Raw genomic sequence first — 24,366 nt, 5'->3', positions numbered from 1 at the left:
AAAGAAACTGGAACAAATATCAGAGACAGAACTCTGTTGGTTAGATTATGACATTGTATAAGAGCATATGTCACTGAAAGAATCTGAAATATTGGCCATCAGGTAACTGGTAAATCTTTCATTAGCCACAGGCAAAATATTCTCATCAGAGTCAGCATCTCTCATGCCAGTAGTCCCTGCTAGGGGTCCTAGCATGTCCATGTCCTCAACTCCTTTGGAAGGATCTATGGATATGTGGTATGAAGGCTGCTGCTAGGTATCTCTGAGATAAATCAGGACTTATTCAGGAACTGGGAATTGAGGGCTCAGCATGAGACACCCTTGCCCACACAGCAGTGGTGCACACTTGATTCTGTGCACATATAAAACTCAGAGTAGAGAGATCCCATCATTTAAGTGAAGTACATGTAGTCGAACTTTGGCCTCCATTGCTTTGACTACAGAAGAAAACAAGGGTCTAAAAATAAGGAAATGTTTGCCTCTTGGAAATTTTCTAAGCAATTAATCTAAGAATTATTGATGTTTCTAATTTTGTCAGAAGAGGGAGGACCATCAGTCACACTCAAAAATACCAGCTCTTTGCTGATAACTCATAAAGTGGAATGGCTTTTTAATTAAGTTGCCAGAAGAAAGGTTTGCTGCCAAAACCAAGGATATTTCTCTGTCCCACTCATACTACTTCATCAAGGAAACTTCCAAGAAAATTTTGACTTTCTCCCAAAGTTGTTGTGTGGGATTTTTTTTTTTTGAGTGCCTGAAAACCAACTCCAAAGCCAACTTTGCTGCCAACCTTTTAAAAGAAGTAATGGCAATATATGCTAATAGGAGGTTTCACAAATCAGTATGAGATCACTGAAACCAGTTCCCATCTGATCACACATGAATGAACAATGTGTGGGTTTGAACTGTGTTCATGATATGATGATATCTCCATCTTTCATTCAGATTGAGATCAAATGACTATTACCAAGTGCTGGGTGGTAAACTGTTGATAAGTCAGTTTTATCATCCTGTGGAGACTAATTTGAAAACATCCTGGTTTTAATGTAACCAAGACATAGATTTTAAAGCACCTATCAATGAAATAGCTACTGTTGCTTAATGTGGCTCCCTTTCCTAGCAAATTCATTTATAAGCAGTGAGCCTCATAGGGTACATCCTTATTTTAATAAAGAAAAAAAAAACAAACAAGTAGAAAATCAGAGGTTTTCTGCATATATTTGCATAGTTATCAATTTTTAAATCTTTTTTTTTTTTTTTTTTGAGGATTCCTTTGGTAATTCACAGGATCCCTGTGTTGCTCACTGACTTAAGTAACTTCCCAGTGAATTCATGAGAAGATCAAGATCTGAGAGTTATTTGGTGGAACAGGATGTGCTTTTCTATTTAATAAGTGATTTGTATGGTGATTTTATATGACACTTTACAAACAGTGGGCTGATTCTTCAGTGTTCATCCTGTTTCTAGGCTGTGGAGCTTCACTGGTTTTCATAACATGGGTAGCAGAGGAGAGAATTAGGAAATACTTGATGCATGAAGTGAGAGAAGCATGGAATGTCTGAGGAGTGGGTTGGGACAGACATTATTGGTGAAGGTGATGTGGAAGGGAGAATTGTCAGTTGAGGATAATATAAGGGCATCTTAAAAGCTATAGGTAGCAAGCAGGAGGAGAGAGAAATTTAAAATATGAGACCTTTACTGTTATAAGGCATGATACTGAGAGTTATTACTGTAGTAAGAATGGGTCATACGGGGCATACAGAACAAGAAAAGAAACTGGAACAAATGTCAGAGACAGAATTGTGTTGGTGAGATTATGACATTATATAAGAGCATATGTCACTGAAAGAATCTGAAATATTGGCCATCAGATAACTGGTAAATCTTTCATTAGCCACAGGCAAAATATTCTCATCAGAGTCAGCATCTCTTATGCTTACATACATTTTCACTCCTCTCCATGTCTGAAAAGTAACGTTTACCAGGAAAAGGAATCAGATCATCAAAATCTGAATTTGTAGTTGACATTGGTAATGATCCTGTTCAGAGTTCAGAAACTGCTCTTAAAAACAGCAGTACTAGTACTCTACCATTATGGCAAAAGTAGCAAGGCAAATCATTGTAGATGAAATGGTATTAGTTTTCTATTAATTAGATACCAACTACATCTTTGCTACATATTTCTTTTGGATGATTTAACCAGAGAGAGACACAGAGATTAAGCCATAGATGGTCCTCTTCCAAGGTTTCCAAACCCTGTTGCTTCAGAGATTATATATTTCATTGTTAGGATATTGTTTTGATGGTACATGGCATCAAAAATGCCATTATTTGCAAATGCTAGAAGTAGGAATGAACATGCATAGGAAATGCAGAAAAACTTAAGAGAAATTACGTGACAGACTTTTTCAAAGATAGAAGGAAAAGTAAGAAATATTATGTTTGTTTTAGAGAGCTAAGGAATAGTAGTGGACAGTAAGAGGCAGGGGGAAAATAAAAATATAAGAAAGAAAGGACAAAGTTTTATATACTAACACAATAAATAAAAGTCCTAGAAAATGAAAAATGGGGAGAGGCACTAAAACTCACATACAAGAAATCTCAGAGACATCTTGAGAACAGCAAAGAGGCAAAAGTACACTGGCCTAAAATGTAACAGGATCAGCTTTTCTGTTTATTTACGGTCACTAGGAAGTGGTGAATAGTGACATTTTGTTTCATGTTGGATAGAATCTGGCTTTCCTAAAGTTAAACTTTGGAAAGAAGCTTTCTGGTACTGGCACTTCTTCTTTTCTACAAGAGTGATACAAATTGTTTGTTTTTCACATGAGAAAAAACTGTTCGTTTGTTTGAAGACAGTTATCTGATGGACTTTGTTTACTTCCTCAAAGGATGTTAGTAGTGAAGGAAGAAATGTTGTTAACCCTTTCTTTTGTGAAGTTCATCTTATGAACATTTTCAGTGATAGCAGAAAAGTTTTCGATCTCATAATTCATATTTCTCCATCTAGACTTTGACCTGGGTTTTATACATTATTTATTGTTGTAATTTGTGCAATGCTATAAACTTGTAAAAAAATCTGTTGAATTCATGCAAACAATTTTTTACTTCACCCTGTTTAATGACTATATGATACATGGCATTTCAAAAGTTCCTTTGTAAACCAGTGCTGTATATGAGTGTCTACTACCTAACTTAATATTGAGAACTGCTATGGTTTTGTTTATTGATAACAAGCAATAGTAACAACGTCAAGATTATACAAGCATTTGTTTACACGTGTGTGAGAGACAGACAGAGAAGCATGGCAAATTATTTTTGCACTTAATTTGTCAAATGTTTTTCTATGCCTCTTAAGGGAATTTGCTTACCGACCTTTACCATGTTGTTCAAACTCCCAAATTCATTCCTGTTGAGTAATTTCTAAAATCAGGCAGCACACTGTGTTATGCATGAAATAGCAGTTGGGTAAGACACAGCTCTGTGTTTTTCACAGTGGGCTGTCAGGACTAGATGTCATTCTGATTTTCAAAGTGAATACAAATGAAAATCTTCTTCCAGTAACTTTATAGATTATATCCAAGCTAAGTTTCCTAAGCTAAGTTTTTTTTTTTAGGTTTGTGTACAAATGGTGCTGAGAGGGAGCAGAATCTCCACATTAAATGCCTGTTGTGCACCCTCAGATCCATCCCTCCCAGGTCAGCTGTCCATGTAGAGTGTGGAGGAGGAGGTGCTATGAGGTGGCTTGAGTAATCATCAGATTGTCAGGAAAAAGAAGAAATACTGTCATCACCAATGGTAACCACATCCTTGTCCATGGAAACTTTTCAGGGGGCGCAGCAAAGCACCTGAACTGGGATCCATGGCTGAGCTTCATAAGCTGACTGTATTGCTGGACCAGCTCGGGGACAATGATATGGTTTTCCTTATACCTTATCTGCAGCACTAAGGTTGTATGTGGAGGCAGAGAAGAGGTCTTAGGAAAAAAAATATTGTCTTAAAACAAAATTAAAATACTACTTTCTTTCATTTGTGCTAAAATCCTTCATGTCAGCATATCTTCTCAAATAGAATTCATATTATGACTCATCTGGATGAAATGATGAAATTAACTTTTGAAATAAAATATATTTATTTAACTGTTAATGTTTTAAAATGGGCATTTGTCACAGAGCAAATATTCTATTTAAATTATCAGTTTAAAACCTTTGTTAAATGGAAGTAGCTTACTGCACTGCAATTTGAGAATTACGAGTTTCTTTCAAATGTAGGAGCTGTAGGCTGTGCCATATGTCACTGGGAGGATGTTTTCTCATATATTCACAGGAAAATCTTGGATTTGCAAGATGAATTCTGTGAACTTGGCAACAGAACATGAGGAATAAAATAGAAGTGGCTAGCCTCAAACTTCCCTAGACAAATAGAAGCTAGAAACTTGCCATATGTCATTGAGTTCCATGAGCAATGCTGAGCAAGAGAATATCACCCTCTCTTGCAAGATTAAATACTGCCCTAAGTCATTAATACAAAGCAGATGGCTTTGTTGTTGATTAGAGCTGGTTAGAATCTGAAATTCCCATTCCAAAGGAAATTTTGACATTTGTATTTATTTTCACTGCATATTGGAACAAAACATAAAAATTTCCCAGTGGGATGGATATTAAAACTGCTCTGGAAACACCAAGTTATTTCACTTCATTGGTATTGAATTGTTTTCTCAATAATATCAAACCAGTGTAATTCTAAAATTAATCAAATATAAATGCCAAAACAAAATTAATAAACACATATAGTAACATTGAAACATTTTACCATTTTAAAAGGAAAAGATTAAATTGAAATTATAAATTCTGACCTTTTTACGGAATTCATTTTCTTGAATGTGACAAAACATTTTGATTTCAGCTAAGCTGCATTATCCTAATGGAAATGGGCTCTACTGAAAATATGTTCACCCAGTGCTGTTTGTCCAGGGCCAGTAATGTACAGGATCATCTTGCAAGTTCAAGGATGTAAAAATTCTGAGAAATAAGACATGCACAAAGAGAAAATTAACACAATATATGCAGTTTGGAAACACCTTTGAAGACTGCCTTAAAAATTCCTACAACTCCCACAAAATTCCTGTAGTCATCTAGATCTCTCTCTTACATTAGCTCTCTTTTGTTCAGGCACACTTGAGAGTGTTAAATGCTGGACAAATCATCCCTGATATGGATCTTCATATTTATGAACTTGTAAACTGTGACATTATCTTAGTGCATCTTTTTTCCATCTCCTTAGCAAAATTCTGGTCCTGACTGCCAGAACCTCCCACTCCCAGTCCCCAGTTGCCTACTTTCCTGGAGAAAGTTCCAATAACTCTCTTCAGTATGGAACAAAAACTCAGTTACTGTCCAGGTAGGAACCTTCACAGTCATTCCTTTCCCTATCATAAGAACATCTTAAAAAATATCTACTTTGCCAGCTAATGGCTCCATTTTTTCCAGTATCACGATTTCATTTTTTTTCTGTCAACACCGCGTCTCTGCTGTGGGATAGGAGACCATCTGTTAGCAACTTTTTTAAGGATAGTCTAACCACAAATGTCAGTCTTTTGGAGTCACGTGCTATTTATTTACAAAGATAAAAAAAATCAATATCATGAATTCACATCAGCTTCTCGTCTTACTTTGTGCAACAGTAGCTTTCTGCTTTAGTTTCCACTACCCTCCACCAAGGTATTGCATATAAGATTACATAAAAGGACCAAACAAGATGTAGGACAGATTAGAAACCTAATGAAGTAGCTGCTGGATGAGTTTGATGACTGGTGTGCTCAGGTGCACTGGGGAAGATTATGTTACTACTGGTGAGTGCCCTGCACAAAGGAGAGAAGCCCTGTGGAAAAAAGGAGAATAAACTGGGTTTGACGTGGCTGGACATGTGAGTACCAGGATAAAGACAAACAGCAGTGACGCAGGTGTGTAGGAAGGGTGGCTTTTCTAAAGCACTCAGGCCCTTAGTAGGTAGTAAAATCAGTGGTGCTACTTTCTGGCAGGTCTCAGTTTACTGGATACAGATGCTTTTTGAGAAACTACCTAGTGCACAGATGCCCAAAGGGAAGGTGTGTTTTGTTTGAGAAACACAAGTTTAATTGTGGGTACTGGGAACTTGGAAAAATGTGACCTTGAGCATTTTAGGAAATGTGGCCCAGAAAGGTATTGTTAACCAAAGAGACTTTAGGCTCACAAGTTGCTTAATAGGAGACACAGTAAGTGCAGAAAATTTCCATCATTTGGATCTTGATATATGGTGTTCTGAAAGAATGTTGATAGATAAAGTCACCTCCAGATGGAACAGGTGAGAGATTCTGCCAACTCCCCTGCTGTCAGCTTAACACCCATGTTTATAAATACTGCAGATGTCCTGTGCTTAGTGAAACAGCTGAATGCAGTAAAATCTGGAAAGGCAGCCTCCTGAGGGTGGGTGTTCTAATGTACTGTTAGCAAAGTCTCTCTTGCCCTTTGCCATACAAAATTAGGCAAAGGCAAACATACTTTTACAAAAATACTATTTCTGTAGAGTTTTAAGAAATCGAATATATAAATATATATCTAATTCCCAAAAGAGTCATCTGAAGACTGCCAAGACAAAGAGTTAGTTATTTTAAAGACCTTAGATCGTTCTACCCAGGGTTAATGAACAAAATGTTATGTTTTTTTCTTATACACCATATGGTAAAGTGTTGTTTCTCAACTTCACAAATGAATGATTGTGAACCAAAAAAAGTATGTGAATACTGGCATGGTTTTTATTGTTGTGAGTTCAAAAGAATTAGGAAGAAATTAAATTAAATAGCAAGATCTTTTCTGAGTGTAAGAGGAGAGGTAAACAAATCTGTATGAGCTCTCCCTCTTTTGTCTGGTTTCTCTTTTTTTTTTTTTTCCTCATTTCTCATTAAGGAAGAAAGATTACTTTCAAGCCATTCTAGATGGGTGAAGGCTTTGCTGACCCTGGGGAATGACTATTCAACACTTACTGCATCAGTTTCTGTCCTGCTCATGCAGTGGTGGCAGCACTTCCAAGGGACTCCAGACAAAGCCCAGGACACTGAAAAAGGCTGAGGTGCTAGATACCCCACTGTGTGCACAGAGGAGCCCACATTTACACCCTCTCACACTTTGGAGGGTCACTGTAGGATCTGGGAACATGGATTGCTTTATATGTATCTCCAGCAGCCCCTTTTCCGTGTGTCTGCCCTGCCTGATGTTAAGTGAGCAGACAACCTTCCTAAAGATGCCTGGGTGTGCTCAGTCTAAGCAGCAGAGACTTTGTATAAAGTGAGAGAGCTTCATCTCCCCTCTGTGACAGCCAGGCTGTTGATGCAGCAGCAGCAAGTACCTGACTGCCAAAAGGATAATGACAGACCTGATTGCCCCATGCAATCAAAATCTAATGGGTAGAGTTAGCCCATTACAGACACTCCTCTTTGGTGGATAGAGGTACACCAAATTTTAGTCAGGAGCAGCTTCAGAAACAAGCTCTGTGTCCTAAATGCAGGGCTTTAAGATGGAAAGAGTAAGCAGCCATGAATGAGAGAGGAATCACTGCACAGTGTGACACGCTGTACAAATGCACATAACATGCTCTTTTCCCCAGCTCCCAATATTAGAAATGCTCATGTGCCTAGTCATCCTTTTTGTACCACACGCTCCACCTTTCAGGAAATGCTTTGGAAGCAGAGACCTTTTCTGGCAGCCCCAGCCATGCTGAAGGTGATGCAAAGGTGAGGGGTGTGCACATCAGCCCTTTCACTGCTTGAGACTGAAACACTGCGTATTGGTCTCTAAACAGCTCCAGCCAAGACGGTGGGCATTGCTGAGAGTAACATGACAAGCACTGGGCCGTTGTCTAGTTAACCCACTGGTGCTGAAGATCCCAGCATTTATTGATGGGACACTGCCTTTCTGCTGCATCCCCCTCCTAAACCCTCACACCAGCTCTCATTGCTAAAATGCACTAAGGAATTATGATAAAGAGAAATAGGAGACAAAGTCCAGCAGCTGTAGCATTCTCTGCCAGAGCAAATCTGAAGGGAGAAGAGCCTGGGCTTTTGATGTTATCCATGAGCACCTCCAAGTTTGAAATGTGAACTCTGTGCAGCTGCTCCTGCTTGGACTGCCCGCCTCAACCAAAACACAGAGCTATAAAGGATTTGCTTTTATTTCTTGTTTTGAGTTTCTCCTGGGGTAGAAGAAAGCACAAATTCTGTCAGGAAAGAACAAATACTGTTAAAGGAGAAGTTAGGGGCACCTTTGGTAGGGGAAGGATTCCCGGTAAGGGGCTGGAGAAACAGGAAGGTGACACTAAACAAAACAGGAACTTAGAGCAGTGAGAATGTCAGGATCCTGGAATTGAACTAAGATCCTAATACAAAAAGATGAGTGAATATTGTGATGAACATATTTGGAAGTACCAGTGGGCAACTGGATGACCCCTCTTCCTTCTGTTGATAAATAAAGCATAAATACTGAATGATGATCCCATCCACACCTCTTCCTTGGGTTTTTTCCTCTTAATTTCTTCATTAGTCTTCATTCCTCTTCTTTGATGTCAGCTATAGATTTAGCCAGATATATTTGGGTACTTGTTTTACTCCACTGCAAATCTGTTTACTGCTGTTCCTTCTGAATATTGTAAGAGAATGTCAGAATTTTTTTTTTAATCTTTCATTCAGTTTTTGCCCTTTGCCAATAGAAAAAGATAAATGGAGGGTGGCAAGGCTCAAATTTTTTTTCTGCATGTATTTATTTTTTTGTTAAGTCCTTGTGTGGTTTTTAATAAATTTGGTTTTCTTTCAAAAATATGTTCCAAGATGCTGTTAAAAAAATTAAACAAAAGCCTTTCTTGGCAAGCATCTCCACACTGGTTACTCAAATGAATGTGTGAAAACAAACTAGAAATGGCCAGAAGGAAGCAAAGTGGCTGCTTCCAAGAGCCTGAAGGGTTGTTTTCTGTGGGATGGAAATTAAAAAAAATCTCTTGACCAGGTAGTCCTTACACGTATCGGCAGGAGACTAAAACCAGAGAAGTTACTCTTCCCAGCACAGCTGCTGCTGCTGCTGTCACGATGCAGTGTCCCACCAGTGGGATCCTGCACTGGCACTGGAATTTCCAGTGGGACAGTGGAGAGCCATGCTGGAGATGGCTCTGAGGCAGTGAATTGGGAGCTCAGGGACTGATCACAGAGTCTCCTGGGCTGGAGCACACCAGAGATCAATGAACGCATCCCTGCCTTACTCGAGTCTCACTGGAGAGCTCCAAGATCACAAGGCAGTGCTTTGCCCACGTTTACTGCTGGGTTTGCATTCATGATGAGACCATGGCCAGGGAAGCAGCCTACACAGATGGGGAGGGACTGTGTCACTTGAGGTAGCTGTTGCTCTGAACTGTCTCGTTACGTAGCTCGTACTGCAGTTAGCAGTATTACAGCCCACAGGAATAACTGACCTTATGAAAGAAACTTGGCTTTTATATCAGATTGTGTTCACCAAGCCTTGACTTTTGTAACTGCACATAACTTCCTCCTTTCTGTAAGGACATGGACATAGATGAACCAGAGCTGCATTTGGAAGCATGTGTACACTGTATGTGTACAAATAACAACAGAGTTTGCAGAGACTGACACATTGTGGTGAACTGGTACTTGGCATCTGAAGCATTACCAAGCAATGAGAACAGCTGGCAGAGGGGAATGAAGAGGGTAGTTCTAATGCAGTGAAGTTTGATAACAGGGCAAAATTTTGGCTGGGAAGCCCTGGGGACACATTCCCAGACAAAGTCTCACACTCTTGAGATGCACCTCAGTCTCCCCTCGATATCCCTCCACTTACTGCAGGGTAAGGGGATGCCATACTGCAAGGTTTGGTCAACCAGGACAGAGCAGCACCCCTCCTCTGAGCTTGTGACAGCGCTGAGTTGCACAGTGGCAGCAGAGAAAGAACTGGTAGGGGTGCCAGAAAGTGATGGCAGAGGAATTTAGCTTGCCAGAGCCCTATCTGCTGTGCTGTGGAGGCTGGTATGCAGTGACAGACGACTGCTGGTGGGTAGGACATAAAAGAAGGTGACATCCCTGCCATTTCCAGATGTACAGACAGCTTAAGAGATAGATGGTATATATGAGTCCACTTGTCACACATCCAAGTTTTCAGTAATGATCTGACAGGAGGAAAAACCACAGCAGTGATGGTGAGTGGAGAATCACACTCGTACCTCAGAGTGGCATTGCCACACGGGATTGACTCATGCTGGAGCACTGCTTTCTCACCATTGTCAGGTAGCAGAGCTGGCTCAGAGTGATGCTGTTGTCCTGCTCATACTTTAGATCATTCCAGCAGTCATCAGGATCTTGTGCAGCTGCTTGGCAGAGATTGAAATCCCATGATTGCTAGTCTCGGGAAAATTCTCAAATTATGTGTTAGAAATATATTAAAGACAACATTGCACCCATAAGTGGATTATTTCTTGGAAACAGGTCAAACTGTGTGTTAGAAACCAAGAAACAGAAGTTTCTGAAGACAAAAATCACAAAATGGAACTTTCATTGCTCCTTTCTGAAAAGTTTTCTGCTTTCATTTTTACAGAATAGGTGTCTGTAGCCAAGCCTATGGTGTGATTCACCTTGCTGTTCCCACCAGAAACAGATCAGGCAGGACCTGTTTGCAAATTGGTTCTTTAGACCTTTGAGTTGCTTTGTGCCCTGTTAGCTGTGAAGTACCCAATCACCTAAAACTTCCATTTTTAGAACAAGGCTTCCCTGCATAAATGTCCCCTTCTCATAATACTTTTTCCCAGCAGGGGACTTCCCCTCAAATTTAATCCTAAATGAAAATTAAGAAGTCTTAGATGTTTGCATTGCATGTTTGTTTGCATTGCACTGCACTTGTTGCAGTGGGTTGGCTGCATGCTTCTGGTTGCTGCATCTTTCCAGCTCCTGCAAGGTTGTTGCTTAAGCAGGCAGTGTTTGCCTTACTCTGAGGTTTCTGATTGAGGTAGCAAGCTGCTGGCAAAGAGACGTGGCAGCAGAGGTGTTCACTGCCCTTCTGCCCAGTCAGAGCTCCCTGTGTGAGGAGAAGGCTGAATCTGCACACAGCTGATCTGCTGCGCTGCAGGGAAAGCCGTCGGTCACAGCAGTGGCACTCTTGGCTTATGCTGAATCGTCACAGGCCAGCTGTCTGTCAAACAACTCTGTCATCTTCATCTTAAAAACTCCACACGTGCACCTGAACAGAGGAACTTGAAGTATTTCCTGTCAGGAGCATCACCTATGACATTTCCTCTCATAATCAGTGAGCAGGGATTCCTTCCATAGCACCTGCACAGCAGTGACGCTTTACTTCTTGATATTCTGTAGTTGTTGGCTGAAATGGTATCAGCCTTTCAAGCCATAAGCACATCACATTCTTTTACCAAAAAATATCACCTTAAGAATTAAGACCTTAATATTTTGATATGTTGTTCTATGTAGCAAGTCATTCATACATATTGTGTCTAACACCATTGTATCAGAGGAAGAAATTGCAGAATTAATTTGTTTTTCTTTTTGTACTCCTACATCATCCATTTCTCAGTATTGTCAATATTTTAGTTTGCCATTGTGACTGCTGTTCACTATTTACTCGTTGTATTTAGAACTTCTAATCATTTATTAGAAATTTGAAAGATCTACAGGAATGATAAAGTGTGAAAAGGTGTGAAAATCAGTTTCAATTTCATTTTGTTCTGTGTATTTATTGCTGTCATTGTTAGCTGACATCCTCCTAGCTTACTGCACTCTGCCTACAATCTAATCTATCTTGAAGAGTCAGAGAGCAGTCTATGAAGTGATTGTAAGGATCTTCAAGTGCCTTCAATGATTTTCTGTACTTGGACTGCAAAAGCATTTTGTTGTTGATAGATAGAATAGGCGCAATAAATCCTATTGTTGTGGTTCCTAGAACACTATTAAAACTTCCTATTATTTGTTCCTATTAAAAAGGAACAATCTGGAGGGCAAAGAACATGATAAAAATTCATCACAAGTGGACTCAGAAATAATGCTACTAGGTTTGACTGCGTCACCTGGCATCACAACACCTGTGGATTTCAACCTCATACTGCAAGTCACATATGGTTAGCTCTCCCTTTCTCCCTGGAGAACACAGGATTTTCTGGTTGTGATGCTCTGCAAGGCAGTGCGCTCTACTCTTCTGTGGTTTTTATTATTTGGTGAAAATACGCTGCACCTACAACACTGTGCAGCTATAGGGGCATTCACTTTTAGAGTGAAATACAGTCCTATTGGCCACCTCTTGAAGGACGCTGCCTGCATCTTACCTCACTATTTCATTTTTCAGAAGACTCTGGACTAGAAATGTGCAAGCTGAGTTTTCAATTTTCAAATGTTTAAGTTTTTAAAAAGCAGGAGGGGATTATATGGCTAATTCTAGCTCATTCCTACCCCAGCTGGCTTGCACCTTAGTCAGCAATCTTCCCTCCCCACTCTCTGCTCTGGAAAGTGTGCTGCCCCTGGCACTGCGGAGGAGCTGCCGTCCGGGGCCGTGGGCAGCTGCTGCCTACACTGGGGATTTTACTGCGGGGTTTGTGTTAAACTGGGGCCACTATAAACTGACCCTGGCCACTTCCCTTGTCCAGTTGCTCTTCTATCCCACTGGTAGACCCTGATCATGTTGTTTGCCTTACATAAAGCCCTCTGGCTGCCCTAATGTAATCCATTCCCTCAGCTAATTCCCAGATTATTTTTTATGGGCCCCATCCAACGCCCGTGGAAGGCAACACAACGTTCAGCTGCCTTGGCAGCTGTTGGACCAGGCCTATGAAACAAGGACTTTTTTGCTGTTTTCAGGGCATTAAGAGCTTGGATTGCTTAAAAACTGTACAGCACCTTTGATCAGGATGAAAAGACAGAAGGCAGTAGAAAAAAATTACCTTTGAAGTGGCATCTTCTACTTTTCAAGTATTTTGGAGATGCCTTAGAGGAAAAGATATTGCTTGGTCAAGATAGTCAACCAAGCCCCTGAAACTGTCAGGAGATGGATAGGCCCTCATGGGGCAGCATTCTTCACCCTTCCCATCCTCTTGTCTGTGAACAGGGAAGCCTGCTCTCCATGAGCTGTGTAGGCAATGGGTTTATACAGACATATAGGTGCCCAACTGTGATGCTGTTTGGTTTTTGCCTTTTTTCTTTTGTATGTTCTCTGTATTCTTCGCACATATATTTGTAACTCTGTGGCCTATTGTATTAGTGACTAGTTTTCCCAGTACTTTTCCATAGCCTTTCCCTGGGCAAAAAGAACAAATTCCAGAACTCCAAGGCCCCGGGGTACAAGGCCCCAGTGCTATCTTGGTTCTTCCTGGGAACCAAGGCTGAGAGTACAGAGGAGAAAACTCCAAAGAAAGGGCTCGAACTGAAGGAAAATTGCATCATTACTTGTCCTCCTAATTGGTGCTTTTTATCAATTATGTTAGTTTCCTAAAACCTAAAATAAAAACGTATTCACCCCTAGAGGAGTAGGCTTTTGTGGACATCTTTCCATAACTGCTCCTGAAGGCCTTCAAATAAATATCTGTTCTTACATTACCTCCTTACTAAAATTATCTTGAGTTTCATTTCCAGGTTGGGAAAAAGGCAACAACTATATGCTACCAGACAGCCGTCAGTGAATCCTGGAGACACAGATGGATCTAGGATGGATCCCGTAGTTCTACATTTGAGAAATACAGCTTTTTGGTCATTATGGTCCAAGAACATAGGAAATTAAGGAATCAATCTTCTAGCTGCCTTGGGGAGTTCAAAGTCCTTGAGGAGAAAGGGATCTTCTCACAAGAAAAGGAAGTAGCATCAACCTAGGGGAACCTCAGTTTCTTCTTCCAAATGCCAAACAGAAGAGACAGTAGATTAGCTTCAAATGGTGGTACATTTCTCAGTAGCTGCTTCTGTGATGTATTGATACTGTATTATTCTTCATCTGTTAAAAGTAATATCTTGGTTAAGTAAGGACATTTTATTGAATGCTCATTAACCATTCCAGTCATAATTATTAAATCCATCTCTGGGCCAGAGACTCCATTCTGAGAACAGTGTAAGTCACTCGCAAATTACAAATTATTTTGCAATTCCACTTTAGTTATCCATACATTATATCTTAGTTGTGACTGTCATTTGCATGACAAATTCTCAGGCAGGTTTCTGTCAATAGAGAAGGGCTTCCCACAAATCAGCATAGTTAAGCTTCCAGTAAAACTGATGTTGCCTTTTGGAGTCAACACATTCAGGCTCCAAAACTTAAAACCCAAAGGCATCCATCATTAGTAAATGTGCTGCACAATGTGATATGTACCAACTTGCCTCAAATGAAATATAATTAAGGTGATTTAATAGAGACTGTATCCAATAATACTTCTTAATGTTTAATTTAAGTGAAATGAATTTGCAATTTCATTGCCTGAGTATAAAACACAGTAATAGTTTGAGTGAAGGAATCCACTGTTGATAAAATCTCTTCCGATTTTATCTTAATTTTGAAGTAAAATGGGAATTGATCTATGCCAAACAAAAGAGGCAGTTTCTGGGTTGCTTTTTGGTTATAAAGATAGGTGTGGAAGGGCTTTGGAGCTGCTGGTTTCAGCATACACTGCAGTCGCTCCTTGATCCCATTTTGGAACAAGACCAAGGGAACATAGGCCTTTGTACCAGTCTGGCTTCCACCAGAGATACAAAAATTGTGTCTCATTAGGCCAGGTCCTCAGGACAGTTGGGTGACTGGGACGGAGGGTGTGCTGCAGCACACAGCTACTGTTAGCTGTACTTTGCAACATCCATTGCGTACCTCATGATTTCAAGGATGGCAATGAATTCAGTGTAATTACTGTTCTCCAGACTGTCAAATGACAATGTAATCGACATGTAGATTACATTTATTAATTTTTCCAGAGTATACATGTAGTTCTGGACATTGTCCAAGGTTTCAGTTGATACCCAAGACTGAACTATCATCAGAAAATTCAGAATACAGCATACTGTTCTTCTACAGCCTCCAAGCTAATCAGTATCAATAATTAATAATAATTCATATGTGTTTGTTTTTGCTCTACAGGTAATACTTTAACTCCAATATGGGAAAGCAAAACAGCAAACTACGCCCTGAAGTCATGCAAGATTTGCTAGAAAGTACAGACTTTACAGAACATGAAATCCAGGAGTGGTACAAAGGCTTCTTGAGAGACTGTCCAAGTGGACATTTATCTATGGAGGAGTTTAAAAAAATATATGGAAACTTTTTTCCTTACGGGGACGCTTCTAAGTTTGCAGAGCACGTATTCCGCACTTTCGACGCCAATGGAGACGGAACAATAGATTTCAGAGAATTCATCATAGCCTTGAGTGTAACGTCGAGAGGAAAACTGGAGCAAAAGCTGAAGTGGGCATTCAGCATGTACGACCTTGACGGGAATGGCTACATCAGTAAGTCAGAGATGCTGGAAATCGTGCAGGTAGGTGCTGCTCAGAGGCACCCCTGGGCTCCCTCCTTGAGAGCAAATTATGAAGCAATGTTACACTGAATGAAAAACTGGCAACACTTGTTTACAATATTCAGTAACTGCTTGGATATAAAATGCTATTTCATTTGGCAAAGTTTGTGTCACAATTCAGACTACAGCTTAATATCCACTGCAAGTTCTTCCTGAGCAACAGGCTGCATGGATATTTCTTCCCTGAGAGCTCTGTTGGGCTTGAGCACAGCAACTGCTGATAAATGTGATTCCCTAACCCTGTCAATTAATTATGATTAATTGCAGTTGCACCAAGTAGGTATACTAGAACAACCAGGCAGTGTACTTTTAAGGAAGGCAGGCTCCCTCCACAATAAGAAGCAAATCTTTGAAATCATGTTATTATGAAGAACCAGCTCAGCTCACATATTATGAAGGTGTTTTGTCCACCTAATTCCAGTGAGGTCTGCATTATTAGAATCATACTAGCTGTCTTCATATTAAATTGACAGTATAGATAAACCTTATCTGAATAGCTTCTTTGGTTGTGTTTGCTTGTGGTGTTAGTAAGAGTCCCATGTCGCTGGCTTTCTCCAACGTTTTTGCCCTTGAGGCACATCACTCTACTGAAAGATTTGAAACATTTTTTTATTTGGCAGTGTATTTACACAGCTTGAATCTGTATAATGCAGCACTGTTAAAAAAAAAAAAAAAAAAAAAGCCTGTTATCAAGATCCTTTCCTTTCCCTGGAAATTTTGAAGTGCTAACAATGTACTGTATTATTCAGACTTGTATTTGCACTGAAAAACAAGGGAAAGTAATGCACACAAATTACAGGCTGTGATGGCCAGCTGCATGTAGGGAGTCAGACTAACGGGTGGTGCTCCTGTCTTTCTACCAGGGCCCTTCTCACATTCTCCAAGCAGTGGCCACTACCAGCACTTGCACAGCTTCAGCAAGACCATATCCAGAACTAAGCTGCAAATCTAGAATTTGTTTCTTTCACTTGGTCTGTTTCGTGCTCCTGTGTCTGAGTTGAGGAGCAGGACCTCCCTGTCTGCGCCGTGACAAACCCCATGGAATATTTGCATTAGAAGATCCTCTGGTCCTTACAAATCTTCCTCTCCCCCAGGCAGGGTAAACAGACTGTCAATTATTGTTTTTATGTCTGTAATCCTCCTCATGAAAAAACAGAAAGAATCCCAAAAGAACTAACATAGTACACAGGAAACACAGGAACCAAAGCTGGGTGACCGCCCGCTTCTCTGGAGGAGGAGACACCCCGGAGGCTGCAGGACTCCTCACTGCAGTCGAGGAGCCCGGGAAGGCACCATGCTGACAGGCAGCACAAACCCCCCGGGCAAGGAGAGCTACAAACAGGCAGAACTTGGCCACAAATTTGTTCATGTCAAATGAAATTAAAATATCAGTGGTTCAATTTTCTGTAGTGGGCCAAACAAGGACCAGCAAAGCTGGAAGCTTTTTCCAGATTTGCTTGCCAGCAAGTCTAGAGGCTGAAATGCTCTGCCTCCTCTTCATATTTATGTCAGTACCAAATCATAGCATTGTCTTTTACAGCCATGATGCCATCATCAAACAAAATTGCAGCTGAGGGGTCAGTGTAGGGCGGCATTCTGTCAACATGTGCATCCAACACCGAGCAGCACTTTGGCTGGGCACAGCCCTAAGCCTGGCACTCCAGCGGTCCCTCTGCACTTCTTGGGAGCTTTGGCTCTCTCTCCTTTCAGACTGAATGTGAAACTCAACTGCATGATGCTTATAATCTCACCTCATTTTGAGGGACCCAATTTTGAGGGGCCACACAAAAAGCAATTACGGAAGTGAACAGCCTGACAACCAGTTATTTCTGTACTGTGGATTATCAGCAATTTTTAAACCATGAAAGCTGCCCTTTCTGTGATGGAGCTCCCCATAAGGCAATGTCCTTGTAGATCTCACCCTGTTCTCTTCTTCCAGGTTTTTTTTGAATACATTGGTCTCCTTGTATTGCACTGGTCACCAGGAACTCCTCCCAGTGGGATGGGATTTGTTGTGTAGTCTCTGGAAACATGTTCAGCTGATATCTGAAACTGAAGTAGATGAGCATATTTTCTTGCTTTGATGAGAAGTTCCTTTGATGTAGAGTGATTAGATACAAAAAGCCAGCAAACAACTATCACTTTCATTTATGAAAGATTATTATTTTTTCATATGGAATGACAAGATTCTGTATCAAATGTCTTCTTGGGGGCCCTCAGCCATCACAATTTTTCTGAGAGTGACAATCAGAACTCTGACATATCTCTATGTCTCAAAGGAACCTATTGCAAGTCCCTTATCTAGCATACATTTGCAAATTGATAGAGTAGAATTATGTTTTCATTGGGATTTTTGCTGAGACAATACATCAAAATGAACACTAAAAGAAACACCTTTAGTCTAAATGTCTTAGTTTAACAGAAAAATACTGTCCCTGTTACTGTGGGATTACTGTATTTTAAATAGCATAGGGGCAATGCACACTTTTCTTCTTTTTTAGTCTGCCTTTTTTTTTTTTTTTTTTTTTTTGTGCTTTGAAATCCCTCACTCTGCAGTGATTTTCACTGTTATGCTGATGCTTCCTTGCATTTTCTTTCCATTGCTCTGGCCTAATCTAACAGCACTGCAGGCAATGCAGGCATTGCACGCTTGCCCAGCACTGCATTAAGGATATTGAGGTGACAGTGGTACAGCAGCACTGGAACAGCAGAGCTGCTGGTTAAGATGTCCCACAGGAGCCCTTGTGACTGGCCAGCTGCCAAGGAGATGAAGGTGAATGGTCCATAACAGCTTTCTCAGGCCTGTTTTCCTTGCTAGATGGCAAAGCATCTGCATTCCTTTAAGCTCTGTGCACCATCATGTCCTTAACCACGCAGGCACAGCCCAGTGCACTCACCATGCCTGTCCATGAGCATCCCTAGGCCAGTCTCCAAAAAACCCTGCTTAGAGATCACCTGGAGCCACCTGCACAGTTTGGAAGCTGAAGGACTTTAGTGGTGGGCTGACAATTGTAGAAACTCAAAAAAGAAGGTCCACGGGATACTGCTGCACTCACCAGGCATAGCACATCTGCAGACTACTGTGGGAAGAGGCTTCACAGCCTGCCCTCTTGACAGACCTTGTCACAGCTCCTCTCAGATTCATGTCTCAGGCTTTTCATGTCTCCCATATGTTTACCTATAATCTAAATAGCCCAGTCCACTCAAAAATAGCTGCAAACCAGTTAGAAGATTTGTTCCCCTTGCTGAAGCAGGACATATTTAGCTAGTCTCTTAAAATAAGAGTTCAAATGAGAGATGGAAACCTTGCTCTAAGGATACATTTTTTCACTGTATGGACTCAAAAGGCATTTTAAGAATACTGAGCAGAGACAAGAATAACACTTTCAGTTTAATAAAAACAGATCACACACGTTTCACTTGCTGGGATAGCTTATTTGCAAGCTAGGAAGAAACAGAAGCTGGTATGCTAAGAAGCAAAAGCTGATATGACTCTGTAAAGACAGTGTCAAAAATCTCCATGAGACTGAGAGGAAAACAATTTTTTTCAGGCCAGTCATTCACTTCATGAGGCCTCTAGCCATTAGAGCTTATTTCAACAGAGTAAAAAGGATCAACTGAAAATTTGTGCTGTCCTTGCTGCTGCCATCACCATAATGAGCTTTTTGACAGTTTGCCAAGCATACCAGGAAGGTGCAGCCCTCACCAAAGCTTCTGGCCTGAGTGCAGCAGTGGCAGCCAGCAACTGGGAGCAAAACCTGTGTGAATGAGCAAAGGGATGAGATTTGCCCTAAAATCACCCATTGCTGCTCATCCACATGGAGCTGGAAAACCAAAGGAGAGAGTCCAGCAGATGAAGCTGGAGCCTGTGCTTGCTCCAGTGACGTACACAGGGCTCTGGAGGCACAACTTCCTGGTGGCATTCAGGGGTGCCAAGGAGCTTTAAGGAGCACTCCTGACAGAAGTTCACTTAATAAAGCTGCCCTGACTCAGGAGACTGCTGACAGGTATCAACTTCCAGTGCAGAATGCCACTGATGGTGTTCAGCCCAGGTTCTGGGAGGCTGAGAAGTTGCACTCCATGTCCCAGGTCCTAGCCCAGGGTTAGCACAGCCCAGTTCTATGTAATTATTGCATGAAACCAAATTCCTTTCAGAGCTTGCTCTTTCAAACATACAATAAAGAGTTTTGTGTAGCTGCACTGAATTAATATGGGGTAAGTCTCGAGATTCTTAATCAGCTTTAGCTGGCTTTTACTTTGGGAAAACTTCCCAATGAACTTCTGAGTAAGGACATAAGAATTTGTCCAGAGTAACCATTTTCAGCATGAAAAGAACGCTCACTATGTTATTCCCATCTGGCTTTCCTAGAATATCTCATCTGTTATTCCCTTCACACGCCTCTGTGAAAAGGACCCTGTAGGATGAAGTCATCCTGAAGTGCTTTTTTTGTCCTAAAAATCTGCATATTCTTACTATGGTTACTTTGATCAGGGTAAACATGCCCTCACTCCCAGTCTGGGGCATTCCTCCCACACTTTCAATGCAGATTCTCTGCTTTGCCATCCTCTCACCCAAGAGAGAGGGAGTGACCCCTCCACCTCTCTTCCTACCCCAGACAAAAGCCAGACAGCTTCAAATGCTTAAACACTGGCAGATTTATAAGCCTCATCTCTGCTCTGACCCTTGCAAGCCTTGCATGCTGATGAGGATGAGCAAGGTCTAAATTCTTACTGTCCACCCTCTCCATTTTTTTCCTTCCCTATTGCCTCCTTCCCCCAATTCCCTCATCCGTGTGTTTACGTGCTTGCATGTTCATCCTTTCTTCTGTGCTCCTGGTATCAGAGTATTATGGTTGTGTGGACAGCATCCCTGCCTCTACTGAGGCTCTGCCCAGTACTCTGGAACACTAATTCTCCTGGGAGATGTGAAGGGTGAGCTGTTGGCAGAGGAGAAGCCAGCAAGACGGCCAAGGAAGAGGCTGCTCCTTAGTCTGAGTGCAAAATGTCTGTGCTGCTTAGTGGCATCCTACATCTGTGCTGTTACATTCCTGGAGCCAGATGATCTGAGCTGCTAGGCAGAGTGACTTAATGAAGGGAAAGAGGGGAGAGGGGTAACCCAATGAGAAATCTTGGCTTGCACGAAGGACCCCCCCTCCCAAAGCAGGATGAAAGGAAGAAGAAATAACTAAAGCAGTCAGGTGACAGCAGGTGACAGCCAGTGAGTTGCAGTGGGCAGCAGAAGGGGCCAGTTGGACCAGGGCAATGCTGCCTTGGACTCGGATGTGCTGCCCCTCCACATGGCTGGGAGGAACCCTCAAGGCCACCACCCTGCAGCCCTCTGAGTGCTGCTGCTCTCCCAGGTGTGGCACTGCAGAGACACCTAACACAAAGCCCTGGTGCTACATGCTTATGTTTGCCAGCAATGTTTGGATAACCAGTGCAGAGACAGATCCTCATTCTTATTTCAAAATTAATATTACCCCTCTTTCAGGGGCAGCTAGTACCAAAGGTGGCTAATGCATTTGTCTGTGCAGGGACTAGATATGAGTGGTAGTGGTGCTCTGCAGGACCAGAACATCTGGTCTCTGTGGAGAAAATTGTGGAAGGGATTTTGAGCTGTGCACACACACCAACCCCCAATGAAAAGGCCACCTCCTTGATGGTCTAGTCTTTGTTATCTGTGCCATGCATGCAAATGCTCTCCCCACAGACAGGATGCTTACAGGGAGGGAGACAAAGGAGATGGGGGAGAAGCAAAGGCAGGGTGAGGAGACAGGTGTGATGAGAATGAAGCCTGTGTGCCAAAAGCATGGAGATTCATTACAGCACACAACAAGACCTTGGTGGTCCTCCAGGGTCTGGGAGCTGCCATTGCCCAACGTCTTGTACAAATGATAAATTTGTCCAAAGACTGCTTTAATAAGGAAAAATGTAACCTTAGTCCAGACCCAGATGGTGTTTGATCATAACTAAATAAAGAAACACAGTATTCCATAAATGAGTGTCTTACTGAAGAGGGAAGCTGCATGTACTGGTGCCACCCAATGCCCTTCAGCATCCAAAGAGCAGGTCTCGCTGGTGCTCCGAGGATATTTTCTGCCTGTTTCTGTCACGAGAAGATCACCGTACCTTTGCATCAAGATAATGTGCTTCTTACCAACTTTTTGCTCCTGTCTGTCATGCAGGCAATCTATAAGATGGTTTCTTCTGTAATGAAGATGCCAGAAGACGAGTCAACCCCAGAGAAGAGGACTGAGAAGATCTTCCGCCAGATGGACACCAACCGTGACGGTAGGCACCGTGCAGGTGGGGTGGCTGGGGTGTCCCAACACATGGGAGGATCTGCAAGGTCAACAGGGTGTAGGCAGGAAGGTCTTCACCTTGCAGGGTTGCTTTCCCAGGAATTTTCCTGGCTTCCCCAGCTTCCTTCTGTCATGCTTGTCCAGAGGTTTAACAGGTGTGCTGCAACCCACCACGTGTTCTAAGTAAACGTGTTTCTTTTCTAGGAAAGCTCTCTCTAGAAGAGTTCATCCGAGGCGCCAAGAGTGATCCGTCCATCGTCCGTCTCCTGCAGTGTGATCCCAGCAGTGCCGGGCAGTTCTGAACCTGTACTTTGGATTAATTATGTATCTGCTTTTTTTTTTTTTTTTTTCCTTGCCAAACAACATTCATGGTAGTGTTGCCTCTGTATGGCCAATTATGCCTTCATTTGTGGCATCTTATAGCTTATTTTGTTGTGGATTAATTATAAGAATGCTGAATTGCTCTTAACAATTTGTCCAGAGCATGGGCAGTACTGTTCTAAACAGATATTGTGGTGTTATCATTGTTTTTAAATTTTTTGTTTGTTTGTTTGTTTGTTTGTATCTGTTTTGGAAAGTAATGTGTTGAGGAGGAGTAAACCAACAACAAACCCCTTGGCAGCAAGACACACTGACAGATTTTAGATTGCTGCTTTAGTTGTTAGGTATTCACCTGCAGGACCTGAAAGTGTAGTAAGGCTGAACCAAAGGGTTTGTGATGCGTGTGGTAGGATTCACCTGGAACCTCCTCTCCTGTCCAGGAGGCACCAGTTAAGATCAAAGACAGGACTGGGAAGAAGTATGAAAATGCAAAACATGTGTGGGGTGTATCATCCATTCCTATGCCTCGTTGTTTCAATGCTGTGAACACTTTCCAGGTTGTGAAGAAGGGACAAAATGAAGGTTGACATTTTTTTACTAGGTTTACAGTGGTTGAAGTCATATGGCTTTATCTGAAAATTCAGCAATTTGCAATCCTGATCTCCAAATCCACAACTGACAATACCTCTTGCCGTTTGGGATCAGCAAAAGCAGACACAGATATGAAAAGCTGGGTCTTGACAATGAATTTAAGGGAGATACGTGTTGAATGTGAAATTTTCAGGTTAGTAATAAAGCAGTTGCTACTAGGGAGAGTGGGCATTCACATGAAGAACTCACAGACACCTGCAAGCAGCTCCAGCTAAGGCACATCTGCTGTTCTCAATGCTCTTGCATAGCAGGAAGTTTTGGGGGTGTTTTTGTCTCTCTCCAGGTAGCTACCAGAGTTTCTGGGCCTGCTCTTAGGGGAAGGCTGTCATCAAAACTTGTTTTAAACATAAAATTGTAGCATTTATATTTCACTTATTTTAGTAAAGTTCAAAAAATCTGTACTGAAATGAGGAAATGGTACGCTTTATGATATATTTATATATATAAAAATTAAAACAAAAAAAGATCAGCTCTTGAGAGAAATGTTGAATGTTTATCTTTCCGCCTAGGTGCAGGAGTTATGAAATTTGCTGCTGCAAAATTTTATCCTTTGGTCAAAGTTGCTGTATGCAAAGCTAGTACACACACGTGGGATTTTTTAGGGACTTTACAAGTGCTGTTGCAAAAGAAAAGCTGGAAAAGCTTTAGCAACAGGAGGCATTATGCTGACTAAATTGGCATTAATCACTTATTAGCTGAAGTCTGCTTTGTGATCCTGCTGGAGAGCTACCCATGCAGGCAGCAGCACAGTGTTGGGAATTCATGAGCTCGTTAGAGTAACCTTTGTCTGAGAGACAAAGTTGGCATTTTGTCAAGTGACCTTGTAGATGCTAATCCCCAGTAGCCTTAATTTAAAATAAACCAAGTAAAAGAAGTCTGCTTTGCAGATGATGATTAGCTAAGTACTAATTAGAAGTCACGAATAAGTAGTTGAGCATAAATAATCTTCTGTGGAACACTAGCTAGCATGTACAATAACTGACAGAAGCAATCCTATACTTATTTTTTCCATACCATTTGCTTTGCTAGGTGTTGGGGGCAAAGCATTTTAAGAGAAAATAAAAATAAATTGAAAATAACATTGTTAATTAGTAGTACTAAAATTTTTATGAGTGGCTAATAACACTCAATAAATGTCTTCAAGCACACATCTTTGTCTCAAACAATCACAAAAATCCAATTAACTATAATATTTCCATTACATTCATCAAAATACTGAGCTGAGATGCGTGTGGGAAAAAAAAAAAAGCAAAGAGGGCCCAACCACAGGCACAAACAGATTTTAATACCCAGCACTTTCAGGTGTTATGAGCAACACTAGCAAGTTTTGCACCAATTCTTCTGGCTGATGAAAATACTCCGTCTCCTTCTCCCAATTCCTAATTAGACACCATGTGCACAAATCTAACCCTTCAAAGGATAGTCTGTGCTTACCTTCTTCAAGGTCGTTTTCTGCTTTACCTAGAGAGGTTTTGGCCCTCTTTTCATGTCCATCACCTCATGGATTTTGAAAGTCATG

The 24,366-nt window shown here is 41.4% G+C and overlaps 1 protein-coding gene across 2 annotated transcripts in view; it reads left to right on the top strand.

The window, feature by feature from the left end:
• NCALD (neurocalcin delta) overlaps nt 1–23,995 on the top strand; it is a 49,677-nt gene extending 25,682 nt beyond the window's left edge. For both annotated transcript variants that reach the window (XM_053962723.1, XM_053962730.1), the window contains exons 2-4: nt 15,138–15,534; nt 21,759–21,864; nt 22,080–23,995. In XM_053962723.1, coding sequence (XP_053818698.1) covers nt 15,157–15,534; nt 21,759–21,864; nt 22,080–22,177 — 582 coding nt within the window. In that variant the 5' untranslated portion in view covers nt 15,138–15,156 and the 3' untranslated portion in view covers nt 22,178–23,995. The remainder of the gene's footprint in view (nt 1–15,137; nt 15,535–21,758; nt 21,865–22,079) is intronic.
• Nucleotides 23,996–24,366: the final 371 nt, after the last annotated feature.

The sequence above is a fragment of the Vidua chalybeata genome, chromosome 1 (genome assembly GCF_026979565.1).
Source record: "Vidua chalybeata isolate OUT-0048 chromosome 1, bVidCha1 merged haplotype, whole genome shotgun sequence".
Classification (NCBI taxonomy): domain Eukaryota; kingdom Metazoa; phylum Chordata; class Aves; order Passeriformes; family Viduidae; genus Vidua; species Vidua chalybeata.
Note: the sequence above shows the minus strand (reverse complement) of the source record. Positions and strands in the feature narration are given on the sequence as shown.